Source organism: Xenopus laevis, chromosome 8L, assembly GCF_017654675.1.
Source record: "Xenopus laevis strain J_2021 chromosome 8L, Xenopus_laevis_v10.1, whole genome shotgun sequence".
NCBI lineage: Eukaryota > Metazoa > Chordata > Amphibia > Anura > Pipidae > Xenopus > Xenopus laevis.
In genome coordinates, this window is record NC_054385.1 from 114,284,818 (window position 1) to 114,299,260 (window position 14,443).

Below are 14,443 nucleotides of genomic sequence, written 5' to 3' on the forward strand. Positions count from 1 at the left end.
ATATTCTGATTATTAATCAGTCTTGCTGTATCGGCTTCTGACAGATATTATTTGACTTGTGCTGTTTTGATGATTTATGATGATCCCTAAGCAGCTCAGACCACACTGAGCATGTGCACAGTCTTGGTCTTGCAAAGATGTTTAACAAAGTTACAAAATGGTGACCGCTTTGGCCAACTTTGAAAGCATAAATCATTTGTTTGATTAGGCTTGTGGTACAGTAAATTCATGTTTATGTTTAGTATATAAAATACAGCATTTCTAGCCTTATTCTATCTTAGACTTTACTTCCCCTTTAAAGTGGAACATTGTAAGTGCAATATATACTTATTATTAAAGAACCATAAATCGTTTCCGCATATGCTACTATTTTTTGTCCAAAAGAGGAATCTTTGGAGCAACAATATTATTGATGAGTGAAACCTAATATAGTTGTTTGTCAGTATAATAAACCACCAGAGATATCGCTACTTGGCGTGTGGGTATCCACTCTAAAAATCTTTTCCCTTTTAAAACAAAATGCATTTTAACTGACGGTGTATGAGTGTTTGAAATCAATTCACTTGCACTTTACGTTTCAATGGGGAATACAACACTGATAATGTATGAATGCAATTACACTGAGGTGTGAATTTTAAAAAGATCGCTACACTATACATTTTCTTGTTTTTTTCCTATTTTCCTTTATTTATTTATTTATTTTGAGGTACGATCAGTAACACCTTTTGGAACATTTTATAATTTGTAATTTGTTTTCACTTTTTATTATTTGTGGTTTTTGAGTTATTCCGTTTTTTATCCAGCAAGCTCTCCAGTTTGCACTTTCGGCAATACCCCCACATACCCACGACTACCATATTGAAAAGTCACAGAATGACGTACTCTCTCTATCTCTCTACACCTGGGTCTCTCTCTCTTCTCTCTAACCCTGGGTCTTTCTCTCTTTCTTCTCTACACCTCTCTCTCTCTCTCTATGCATAAGTCTCTCTATTCTCTATGCCTGGGTCTCTCTCTCTCCCCCACTTTAGCTGTCTCTCTCTCTTTTGTGTGTGTCCCCCTGTCCTATGGTGTCAGTGAAGCCCTCTCTCTCTGTACCCCCTCCCTACCCCAGGCTCAGGGCTCAGTTACAGCAGAGGGGGAGAGAGGATTGTAGGCCAGGGAGACCCATGTGATAAGCCAGGGTGCTTGTAAGGTTGCCACCTGGTTGGTATTTTACCGGCCTGGTTGGTAAAAATAATGGCTTATCCCAATGTTTTTAATAGGGAAAAAAGACAAATATATAGGAAGGCCGGTATTTTTTTCCAGAAAAGGTGGCAACCCAAGGTGCTGGTGGTCGGTCGCTACTCACGGAACTGCTGCTGCCCCTCAGATCGAGCAGGGCTTACCTGGGGCCGCTGTCACATTGTTTTGGTGCAGGTTCCGGAGAAATCGGCCGGGGGATCGGGCAGCTTGGGCCAGTGGTTGTGATCCTGCCCCATCTTCCTCCTGCATAGCCGATCCACGCTCTCACCAATCTGCCACTCCCGGCACCCACACATCCTGAGCTCCTGCTGCCAGGCCCAGGGTCCGGCTGCCACGGGAAATCCTGGGCACTGCTGGAGAGTCCGGGAGGAGCTCATGGGCTCCCCTGAGCTACAGCCAGACGGTGCAGACAGTAGACAGTGACATTTTTTTTTTTGATTGCAAAAAAACCCATGGGCCCCTGACCACTATGGGCCCCTAGGCTATAGCCTAGCCATTAATCCATCCCTGTCGATAGCAAAGCTGAATTTTTAGCCTTAGCACAATATGCCAAAATATGATCATTATATATGACCACTGTCCCCTATCAGAAAGATTTTTAAAAAAACTGATAATGAGTTAGTGGGTTTATAGCATTAGCCTTAGGGCTATGGTTTTTTGCTTGACAGTCAAAGTGTTCTATGTCATTACCCTAATGGATATAGCACGTTTATCTTCAATTGTTTTCTGTCTGTTTTCTGCTACCAATCATGGGCCATCCCTAGGGTGTAGATGTTAGTAGCATTTGAAGGGTTAAATGGGTTGTTTACCTTTAAATAACCCTTTAGTATGATGTAGAGAGGGATATTCTGAGACAATTTACTATTGGTTTTCATTTTTTATTATTTGTGGTTTTTGAGTTATTATTTTTATTCGGCAGCTCTCCAGATTGCAAATTGTGCGATCTGATTTCTAGAGTCCAAATTACCCTAGCAACCATTGGAATAAGAGACTGGAATATGAATAGGAGAGAACTAAATAGAAAGACGAGTAATAAAAAGTAGCAACAACAATACATTTGTAGCCTTACAGAGCATTTGTTTTTAGATGGGGTCAGTGACCCCCATTTGAAAGCTGAAAAGATTAAGAAGAAGAAGAAGGCAAATCATTCAAAAACGATAAAAAATAAATGAAGACCAATGGGAAAGTTGCTTAGAATTGGCCATTCTATAACATAGAACATAAGCAGAATGGCGGACTCCTCAAATATTAGAAAATATAAAAGTAAATAAAAAGACATTCCATCCCGGATATGAAAAACCATTAGTAATAAGATAAAGTGAAAGTAAAGACTCTACGTATCCAAGAAAGGGAACTTTGCTCTTGTGTTATTGTCAGTTTGCTGTTGGTAGACTGTAGTTGTACAGTTTTATAATGATTAAGTGTGGAGATAGTTAGAATCCTTCTACGGGTAAATAAGCAGCTCTTGGAACTGTATCCTTCATTATACCCGAAACACAAATACACTCTTGTTTAGTAATGGTCGACATTTATGTGTATTTTGAAACTTAAAGGGGAACTCCACACAAACATAACTGGAGCTTTTTGAAAAGTAAACATAATTTCAGGCAACTTTGCAATATACATCAACTGAAAAATATGCCGACTTTTCATGATCTTTAATGGTTTCTGACAGTTCCCTAAGCCTAACCCCCTGCTCTCCTTTTGATCTGTCTGACTACTTTGCTGAGCTGTCTGACTACTGTTACTTTGTATCAACAGCCAGCTGTCCTCAGTCTGCATCCTCCAAACCCCACAATTCCCTGCACATGTGATTTCAATAAGGAATGGAACAGCACATTGCAATGCATTGTGGGTTATGTAGTTCCTGCATGCTGTCTGTAAACTGTGGAGAAGTTGTTACAATTTGTAACATCAGTGTTTAGTCCCTTCCTTGTTTTGTGACAAAAAATCACGCAATTTCACTACCCGTCCCAAATTTGCATATGCAAATTAGGATTCAGATTCGGTTCGGCCAAATCCTGCTGAAAAAGGCAGTATCCTGGCCGAATCCCGAACAGAATCCTGGATTCGGTGCATACCTAGTTATGTGGGCCTCTTTCGGTTTGGAAGCCGGAGTTCCCCTTTAAAAACATGGCAATTGTTAAAGGGGTAGTTTATCTTTACATTAAGTTTATCTTTACATTAAGGGGCAGATTTATCAAGGGTCAAATTTCGAAGTAATGGGAGTTTTTTTTTTTAACTCCCATAACTTCTAAATTCAAATGAAAAAAGAACAATCAAAATTTATCAAAAAACCAAAGGGTTTTTTTGGGGGGGGAATAGGTCCGTTTTCAATCAAATTTGAATCGTACTAATCAAAGTAACTGCGCATTCGATTACAAGTTTTTTAAAAACTTTGATTATTCAAAGTCCACCAATTGACTCCAAGTAGGTTCTAGGAGGTCCCCCATAGGCTAAAACAGCAAATCGGCAGGTTTTAGATGGCGAATGGTCGAAGTTGACGTTTTAAAGAGACAGTACATGATAAATTTCGATAATCAAATTTTTGAATCGAATTTGGACTATTCCCTAGTCGAATGTTCTCAGAAATAGCCATTTTTTACTCCGAATTTTAATTTTGACCCTTGTTAATCTGCCCCTAACTGTTAGTAAGTTATCGAATGGCCCATTCTAAGCAATTTTTCTATTGTGCTTAGAATTATTTGCCTTTTTCTTCTAAATATTTCCAGCTTTCAAATGGGGGTCACTGGCCCCATCTTAAAACAAATGCTCTGTCAGGCTACCAATGTATTGTTATTGCTACTTTTTATTACTCATCTTTCTATTCAGGCCTCTCCTATTCATATTCCAGTCTCTTATTCAAATCAGCGCATGGTTGTTAGGATAATTTGGACCCTAGCAACCAGATTACCGAAACTGCAGGCGGGAGAGCTGCATACCTCCCAAGATTTTGGAATAAGAGGGACAAAAAAGTTACCACGCGTAGCGCGGCGAAAAATGTTTTGACCACGCCCATTTTTGTGGCCACACCCCTAATTACCATGTCCATTTTACAAAATTTGTCAGGTTATGAAAGTTTGAACATATTTCTGTGGTTTTTCAGTTATTACAGTTTTGCTAATGAAGATGAATTGCCTTTTAAGCTGTGAGTCTATTATTTCCCAAGGGACCTGTTATCTTATATTGTTACAGTTACTTATTTGCTAGAAATTGTTACAAAAGTATCTTATCTTCTGTTGTGGCTGTTCTGGGCTCTCTGCCAAAAACCAATTAAGTTAGAAACATTGTTTCTTTTTCTGGCTGTTCAGTGCAGAGAAAAAGTGGACTTTCCAGTACAAACGAGGGACTGCGGGTTGAGCTGTCAAAAGAGGGACTTCGAAATTTGACCGTTGAATTGCATTACTTCCATATTCGAAGTCAAAGTTTTTTTTTAATCGAATTTGTCCATATTCGGTCGAAGTAAAATCGTTTGATCGAACGATTTTACTTCGACTTCTAAAAACTTAGCCAAATGTTGGCTATAGGTTCTAGGAGGTCCCCAGAGGCTAACATAGCAATTCGGCAGGTTTAAGGTGGCGAAGTGTCGAAGTCGAAACTTTTTTAAAGAGACAGTACTTTGATTTTCGAAGTCAAACTTTTTTTTACTTCGAATCAAAGTCAAATTAAGGCCTATTCGATGGTCGAAGTACCCAAAAATGAGTTCGAAATTCATAAATTCACTTCGACCCTTAGTAAATGTGCCCCCAAAAGTCAATTTAAAGGCGAAAACCCCTTTAAGGATCGATAGCCTGAATTAGAACTTAAGTTGAGATTTATTTCTAATCAAGGTTGTACAGAAACACACGGGAAAAATTACAAAAAAAAATACACGACCGCAAAAAGGAGTCAAAACAAAAACGTGTCGATAAAAGGGACCAGTGATTCTATGGCCACAGGGTGGAGAGAAGCGGATTAATACGCGATATAACGTTATTCCGAGGCAGTAACAGACAAAAAGCTGTTTTTTCCAAGGTTTCTGACATTAAAATACACAGCTGGCGCCTCTATCTCTATTGCGCTGTCTCTTTAACACTCCCTGTCACCAATTTTCAGCTCTGTGAACCATAAAAGTCACGCGGAAAAAATCTCTCTCTCTCCTGACTGGACGCTGCTTCCGTCAGCTGACCGGCGTGATGCGCGGAACGCTGGGAATTTTAGTTCCGCTTGGAATCCATTGTTTTTCTAATTGCAGCCTGTAGAACTACATTTCCCAAAATGCCTTTAGTGCTTGCCTTGTATTGGCCGACCTAGTAACCACACCCCGCTGGAGAAAAAAAAAAAACCCTGATAGACAAAGGCTACAGCTGTGGGAGGTAGGTGGCAATTTTAACATTTTAAATTCGCGCACCGTTAATCAGATGGTGGCTGTGCGTGTGTGACTGTGTGTGTTTAGGGCAGGGAGATGTAGTTTGGCAGGAGATGAGAATGTCAGTGGCAGAGGGAGGGAGGGCTAATGGACAGATCAGATAGGAACTGAATGCACAAGGGGCTGGGATTGCAGCAGAGATCACAAGCTGCTGTCTATAAGCTTGCAATGAGTCTACATCTGATGCTTTCTTATCACTTCCCTCCAACAGCTGTACACTAACATAGAATTGCCTCACTCACATAAATGAGTAAGTTTTACAAGTATCTATCTACGGAAAGCAGTTTAGGACATCTTCAGGAGAACACACGCTCCTGTATGCGCTCTCGTAAAGAAGAAGTATGCAGACTCGTCTCTTATTCTACTCACATATCCGAAGAAACTGCAGTCACACCTCCGTGCTGCACAAATTTGCTGTTGCAATCTCCGCCCCGGTCCTCGGTCCTCCCTCCTCGGTCCTCCGCCCTCCCTCCTCAGACAACCCTCCTCAGACAACCCTCCTCAGCCCTGATTGCAAAACCCTCCCTCCTCAGCCCTCCGCCCGTCCTCCCCAGCTATCAGCCTGGCTTATGAGCTGAGGTCTTAGCATGGAGGGCTAAGGAGGGAGGGCTTTTGTAATGAGGTCTGAGGAGGGAGGGCTGAGGAATGAGCCACCAGGGGGGAGATTGCAGCAGCTATTGTGGGCAGCACGGAGGTGTGACTTCAGTTTCTTCGGATAAATAAGTAGAATAAGGGTACGGAACGCATTGTAGGACATCCTGCAGCGAAATACCTGTCCTGCATGTGATGTCCTATGCCTTCGGAATGGCGCATCGGTTAATTTTACTGTCACTCATCGTCCAAATCTGCAGTCACACCTCCGTCCTCTACCCTCCCTTCTCACCTGTCAGTCCGCCCTCAGTATTCTGCCCTCAGATTTCCGCCCTCAGCCCTCCATCCTCCTCCCTCAGTCCTCTTCCTTCTGCCCTCGCTCACCACTTTAGAAACTTATGGATAAGACTGTCGGCTGAAAAGGGAGATCTGAGGGAGGAGTGCTGAGGAAAGAGGGTGGAGGGCTGAGCAGGGAGGGCATAAGGAAGAGGACTAAAAGGAAGAGAACTGAGGGCGGAGGGTGGAAGGCTGAGGGCGGAGTTCTTATGACTGACGGCTGAGAAGGGAGGGTAGAGGAACGAGGCGTGACTGCAGATTTGGACGATGAGTGGCGGTAAAATCAACTGATTCGCCATTCCAAAGGCATAGGACATCGCATGAAGGACGTGTATTTCTCTGCAGGATGTCTTTAGGATGTTTTTACTCTCTTTCTCTCTCATTTCCCTCATTTACATACGCAAATTAAGTTTCAGATTGGGTTCTTGATTCACCCAAATCTTTCACAAACAGTGGATTCAGTGTGGGAGAGGATTGTGTTTTTTTAGGTAAATCTCTATTGGCTGATTTTCCTTTATAAAACAGATAACACAGATCCTCAGGCTGTGTCCGACATATATAGATAGATGCAAACTGCACAAGCTTGCACAGCAACCATTACAGTGTAAAGCATGCATCTAAATTAATTACCGATAATGCAGTAGGATTTATTTATTATGCTAATTTTATGCTTTGAAATTGCAGTGCCATGTTATTAATATCATATCTGTTTTAATATATATATATATATATATATATATATATATATATATATACAGTCTTTCAAAAGTGTGTTGCTCCTCTCTCTCCCTATCAATCAGAATCATGTGACTGGTATGGTTACATCCTCAGAAAAGAAAGCAGGGCCGACCGGCACTCAACGGATCCACAGGACCAGAGAAATTAAATTAAAAGGATATTTTATTTATACAAAGTTAAAACTATATAAATCTGCATCTCCATCCCCACTCTACGAGTTTCGCACCCATGCAGGGCGCTTAGTCATGGGCTCTGATGATCTTCACAGGATATGAGCATTTATACAGAAAACAGCCAATCAAAAAAAGTTATAGAGAAAATAGAACAAAAAATCATTAAATAGACAGTACCTCTCAATTTTTAAAGAATTAAATATCATAGGTTATATCCTCATCAAAATTTCTATAGTGCCAGCTAGTTATGCACAGCTTTAGATTCATGTATAACAATTACAAGTTTACTGTCTATTCTGTTTTCTTTGGTCCGAACTTAAGATTGGCTGCAGTGAACAGAGTAAAGAGCTGGCATGTACTTGCATGCTTTTATACTAACCACAGGATTCTGATATGTACAGAGAGTAAGAGCTAGATTCCTGCATTGGGTCTGGTACCCGCTGAATACCAGTTGGGTTTCAGGCAGAAAATCCCTCATTCCTTCACAGTGTGGCTGGTCCTTGTGTAGCCCCCTAGCATGTAGGGTTGCCATCTGTCCATCTGGGTCAAAACTGTCTGTATTCCCCCGAGACTGATACGCCAATTGGCCAATCAGCACATCATAGACCTGCCCCACTACTTAATCTCCCCACCCCTGTAATGTCACAGCCCCGCCCGGAGTTACCATGGGGGAGAGGTGGCAACCCTAGGTGTAGGAGGTAAGCAGGGATGGGTTTGTTAGACTGGACCCAGGCAGGACTGTAGTAGGAGCAGTGCACACTTGTACTCTTATATAGACCAATTATGTGTGTGTGCTCATTGTAGGGAGCTAAATGGAAGTCCCCATACAAGAGGGCCCTTTTATCTCATGTGTAATTGACATTAAGTTGCTACTACAGGTATGGGACCTGTTATCCAAAATGCTTGGGACCTAGTGTTTGTCGGTTAAGGGGTCCTTCCATAACTTGGATCTCCATACCTTAAGTCTACTAAAAAAACATGTAAACATTAAATAACCCCAATAGGCTGATTTTGCTTCCAATAAGGATTAATTATATCTTCGTTTGGATCAAGTACAAGCTATTGTTTTATTATTACAGAGAAAAAGGAAATACTTTGTAAAAATGGAGTCTATGAGAGATGGCATTCTGAATAACGGATCTTATATGTCTATTAAACTAAAGAATAAAAAGAAAAAGCCTATTTGCATAATAATATGGTCGCATATCACTCCTAGTATTTGTGATATTTCATTTATTGTACTTTATAGCAACAAAGATTAGTAATATTTTATGATTAGACTAGGATTATCCATATGCAATATTTGTGTATGAGCAGTGATTCTAATTTCTCACTAACTCTGATACTCTGTTTTTGTCAGTGTATCTCAGCAATGATTTCTCTGTGGCCTGAAAATAAACTCCAGACAAAGTGAATCCATTGGACGTTTCCAATCAAGCAATTTCAGGGCCTTAAAAATGAGCCTTGCCTGCACACTGCCTGAACAAGCAAGTCCTCTCCTTGCCAGAAGGTGACACAAGAGCACATACTTGGAGCTCCCTCAAGAAATATTTCTCAGCAAGAATATGAGAATGTGCAGCTATTACCAGGCAAAGCCACAGATGTGAGCTAATGTTATAGATCTGCTGCTGAACCTTCAGTATTATAGAAAGATGGCCTACTTAGAGTGCTTACAGGGTTTTGTACAGTGTGTTGGTTACTGTGATGTCCCTGAGCAAGAGTGCTGTTATGTGAAAGCCGTTCCCTATGTTAATATAAAGTTTTGGTAAGTTGTTTAGTGGAAGAGCGGTAATGTGACTAATGCGAGTTTGTCTATTTCTCAACTGATAGAAACATGACTGACGAATGGAGTATGATTGGAGTGGAAGATAGGAGAATTGGTGGATTGGAAGAGCAGAGGAGTGGTGTAGATGGGACTATTTTGCAACAACATGAGAGGATAGTAGCACAGGAATCATGGAATAGTGGAGTTAAGGAAAGGACAAATTGGCAAGGGAGGAAACGCCAGGGGCCAAAGGGGAACCGCCAACCTTGGCTCAAGAAATCCAATTCATATCTGGACCCAAATCAGGGAACTAGTAGCAGTGCGTCATGCAGAGACAGGCTGAGGAACATCAAGTTCACAGAGGAGGAGAACGATGTGTTGGTCACCAAAGTTCTGGAGAACTATCGCAAACTGTACGGAGAAGATGCATCAAGGACATCGAGTTTTGAGAAGAAACGCATCTGGCGAGGCATCCTAGAAGCCATCAACTGCCTTGGGGTGAGCGTCCGAAACATGGACACTTGCAAAAAGAGATTTGCCGACTGCAAGCGGTTTGTAAGAGCTAAAATGAGCAAGCACTGGCGTCACGCCGGCAGACGGTCAGCCATGAATGTGTACTATGCAGAGTGGGAGGAAAAGATCAAAGCAATTATATGTCCTCTTGGCGAGGCCATTCCAGGAGTCATCGACTCAGCTGACCCTTGCACGTATGAATGCCCAGGTACCTATTGTTTTTATATATTTTTGTTATAGTGACACAAATTACCACCCATGAATCTGTAAATTGTTTGCCCCCAACTTCAATGGTTCAATTGTGAATGGCAATAGTGGCCACAAATGTTTAGGTTCAGCTGTTCCTTTTTTTTAATGTACCCATTATATTTCATTTAAATAAATTTAAGAATATTGCTGACAAGGCTGTTTTTCTGATTAGCAGCTGTTATGTTACCCCTAATGGTAACATCTATGAATAAATATTAATTGTTATAAGTTGCAGTTGGCTAGTAGTAATAAAGCCAAATACAAACATGTTGCATAATGAAAGCAACTTTCCACTTTGCTTCATTGCAAACTTTCACTCATTTAAATATGGATTTGGAAATGTTATGTAGTCCTGACTCCATGTACCATTGAAATAGTGTAGCAGTTGTCAGCTCTCCTCAAGACAAGAGCCCACTTCCCACAATGCTTTGCAGATTTTGTGATTAACAGACAGCCAGTAAAACAAGGAGTAGTGGGAACTGGAGCTGGCAGGTAGCAGACCCTTTTTTTACTGGTATATGTAGTCTGAACTAGTGATGACTCCAGCGGTTGGAAAAAAATTGTCACGCGTCAAAAAAAAATGTCGCCCAATGACTTCAATGCATTTCGGTGAATTTTTGCTGTTTTGCGAATTTTTTGCAAGACAGCAAAAATGGGGCAGGTTGATTACTAGTCAGAACCAGTAGAGTATAACATAACAAAGGACAGATAGATACAGTGGTGTGAAAAACTATTTGCCCCCTTCCTGATTTCTTATTCTTTTGCATGTTTGTCACACTTAAATGTTTCTGCTCATCAAAAACCGTTAACTATTAGTCAAAGATAACATAATTGAACACAAAATGCAGTTTTTAAATGAAGGTTTACGTTATTAAGGGAGAAAAAAAACTCCAAATCTACATGGGCCTGTGTGAAAAAGTGATTGCCCCCCCTGTTAAAAAATAACTTAACTGTGGTTTATTACACCTGAGTTCAATTTCAAAGGTTATAAAGCCATTTCTAAAGCTTTGGGACTCCAGCGAACCACAGTGAGAGCCATTATCCACAAATGGCAAAAACATGGAACAGCGGTGAACCTTCGAAGGGGTGGCTGGCCGACCAAAATTACCCCAAGAGCGCAGAGACAACTCATCCGAGAGGCCACAAAAGACCCCAGGACAACATCTAAAGAACTGCAGGCCTCACTTGCCTCAATTAAGGTCAGTGTTCACGACTCCACCATAAGAAAGAGACTGGGCAAAAACGGCCTGCATGGCACATTTCCAAGGCGCAAACCACTTTTAAGCAAAAAGAACATTAAGGCTCGTCTCAATTTTGCTAAAAAACATCTCAATGATTGCCAAGACTTTTGGGAAAATACCTTGTGGACCGACGAGACAAAAGTTGAACTTTTTGGAAGGTGCGCGTCCCGTTACATCTGGCGTAAAAGTAACACAGCATTTCAGAAAAAGAACATCATACCAACAGTAAAATATGGTGGTGGTAGTGTGATGGTCTGGGGTTGTTTTGCTGCTTCAGGACCTGGAAGACTTGCTGTGATAGATGGAACCATGAAATCTACTGTCTACCAAAAAATCCTGAAGGAGAATGTCCGGCCATCTGTTCGTCAACTGAAGCTGAAGCGATCTTGGGTGCTGCAGCAGGACAATGACCCAAAACACACCAGCAAATCCACCTCTGAATGGCTGAAGAAAAACAAAATGAAGACTTTGGAGTGGCCTAGTCAAAGTCCTGACCTGAATCCTATTGAGATGTTGTGGCATGACCTTAAAAAGGCGGTTCATGCTAGAAAACCCTCAAATAAAGCTGAATTACAACAATTCTGCAAAGATGAGTGGGCCAAAATTCCTCCAGAGCGCTGTAAAAGACTCGTTGCAAGTTATCGCAAACGCTTGATTGCAGTTATTGCTGCTAAGGGTGGCCCAACCAGTTATTAGGTTCAGGGGGCAATTACTTTTTCACACAGGTTTGGATTTCTTTTCTCCCTAAATAATAAAAACCCTCATTTAAAAACTGCATTTTGTGTTTACTTGTGTTATCTTTGAATAATAGTTAAATGTGTTTGATGATCAGAAACATTTTGTGTGACAAACATGCAAAAGAATAAGATATCAGGAAGGGGGCAAATAGTTTTTCACACCACTGTATCTTAATTCCAATTAGCAAATTATATTACAATTATCAACATTTCTAATATACGGTTTTAACGGTTTTGCATTGTTTTTTTTACTGTCCCCTTAAAAACTTTTTAACCCTTCCTAACTCTAATTTGCATATGCTAAGTAGGGTTCGGACATGTTTCTGAATGTTGGATTCAATGTATTCCTACAGTAACTTGCATTTATTTATATTATTTTTTCGTTTTAGAGGGCATTAGGGGGATGTCTACATGCCAAGCTCTCCTAGCTTTAGTGCTTTGAATGTTCCAGTTCTCTGGCTACAAGTTGGTTTTACTTTGCATCTATCTAGTTATACTTGGACACACAGAGAAAAAAACTGAAATAACCGGTGCTGAAAGTAAGGGAAAAAAACCCCAAAGTTTTATATTTATCTCTTTACTATGTTTTGTAGGTCACTGGTCTCCCCTGGAGAGTGTTTCACCCGAAGCCCAGTTGTCTCCAGATGAAAACATTACCCCGGAGGTTCAGTTTTACTCCGACTCTCAGATATCAGCAGAACCAAAGTCCCAGGGTGAGAATGAAGAGTGGCAAAGCTTTAGGGAAGAGGCACCTCTGAATGTAAAAGAAGAAGGAGAGGCGGCTGCGTTGCCTGTGCCCCAAGTGGAAGATGAGAATCAGCATCAAGAAACCTTTTCTTCTTCTCAGCAGTGGGAGGAACAGCCTCTCGAAGAACCAGTCTATCCTGATATGGACCGGCTTCTCTTGCAGAGTCAGGATGCATTCCGGAGAAGTCTAAGGAGGCAGCTGCATGCTGTCCGGCAGGAACTTCGGGAATTCCGACGGGATCACACCGAGAGGATGGACTTGCTGCTCACACTCCACCGGGAACACATAATTGTGGAGGAACAACGGAACGAGATACTTTCTCAGCTGGTTACAACTGTTAGTAATTTAGCAAGCAAGCTAAGCACTGGCGATGCATGCAAACCACAGCAATACTCACAGCCTCCATTGGCTGCAACATCTCTAAGCACAGGCGAAAACTCTTCCACCCGGACAGGCGCCTCTTTACAGACTGCACCTCGTTACCCTTCCCGCCAGTTAACAGAAGATCCGAGACGCCATGTCGTCCACAGAAAGAAAAAATTTGCCCTTCACCATGGATCTATAGCCAATAAAAGGAGGAAATAAATAGCTTTATTTTATTTTTTATTTTATTGGTTCCTTTTTACCTTTTGAATATATTTTTAAAATCAGATTATTAGTTTATTCAAAGAAATATATATATATATATATATTAAAATATGCTTTAAAACAAGCATTTTGTATGATCTTGCAACATATTATAAAAAAAAAATGTTAATCTTTATAATCAGGGGGCTTTGGAGTTGCAATTTTATTAACAGAGCACAATTTCACGTGGAGCAGTTTTGCTGTAAAAAAAAAAACTACGTTCTCAAGAGGCTGCATCACCCTGAAAAGTACAGCGTGTGATTGGATATACATACAGGGGGTTACTTATCAAAGTCCAAAATGATCTCAATATTTTCTGAAAAAAAACTCTGACCAAATCCGCACAGGTTTTTTGGGCTTATTTATTAATACACTGTCCCGAAGAATTTCTAAAAAACTTGAAAAATTAGATTTTCAAGATTTTTTTTTTATTTTTCATCTAATTTTCACGGATTTTTCACCCGAAAACTTCGGAGTAATGCCAAAAACCCAGCGCACATCAAAAAATCATTGGGACGAGATCTCCCATTGACTTATATGCAACCTCGACAGGTCTGAGATGCTGGATTTTCAGATTCCGACTTTTCCATTCTCTGGGTTTAATAAATTCCGAAAAATTTGTGATTTTTTTAAAAGTCAGATTTTATAAAAACAAACCCACAATTATTTTGTGATTTTTGCATTCCGAGTTTAGTAAATAACCCACTTAGTGATGGGCGAATCTGAAGCTGTGCAGTGAAAGGCTAATGCTGTTGTCATGGGCGATAATAGGAGGTGCTGTTTTTTTTCTGCCAGCCAACTATGATAGTAGCCTAAGCCAGTGCTTTTAATGCCATCGTTAAACACCAATGGGCACAGATTCCCTTTTCAGTCACCGGCTTCTATACATTTATGTATTAGGGGGCTATTTATTAAAGCCCGATTTACAAAAACTCGGGAAAAAAAATTGTGAAAAAAAGCTTAAATTTTTCGATGGCTTATTATACTCCGAGGATGACAAAAGTCTGAATCCAAAAATCCGGTATCTCAGACCTGCCGAGGTTGTATCAATGGGAGAAGTCCTGAAGATATCCTG

General features: G+C 40.7%; 1 protein-coding gene across 5 annotated transcripts; it reads left to right on the forward strand.

Moving 5' to 3' along the window:
* Window positions 1-5,470: 5,470 nt before the first annotated feature.
* Window positions 5,471-13,619, forward strand: LOC108699302. Of its 5 annotated transcripts, none has more exons than XM_018231304.2 (4): window positions 5,496-5,597; window positions 8,849-8,998; window positions 9,319-9,974; window positions 12,587-13,619. In XM_018231304.2, exons 2-4 carry the CDS (start codon window positions 8,946-8,948, stop codon window positions 13,324-13,326), a joined length of 1,449 nt encoding a protein of 482 aa, XP_018086793.1. In that variant the 5' UTR covers window positions 5,496-5,597; window positions 8,849-8,945; the 3' UTR covers window positions 13,327-13,619. The 5 variants fall into 5 exon arrangements, with proteins under 5 accessions (XP_018086795.1, XP_018086793.1, XP_041429359.1 ...); XM_041573425.1 differs by lacking the exon at window positions 5,496-5,597 and adding an exon at window positions 5,647-5,900; XM_018231306.2 differs by lacking the exon at window positions 8,849-8,998 and having other exon boundaries at window positions 5,471-5,597.
* The last annotated feature ends 824 nt before the right edge of the window (window positions 13,620-14,443 follow it).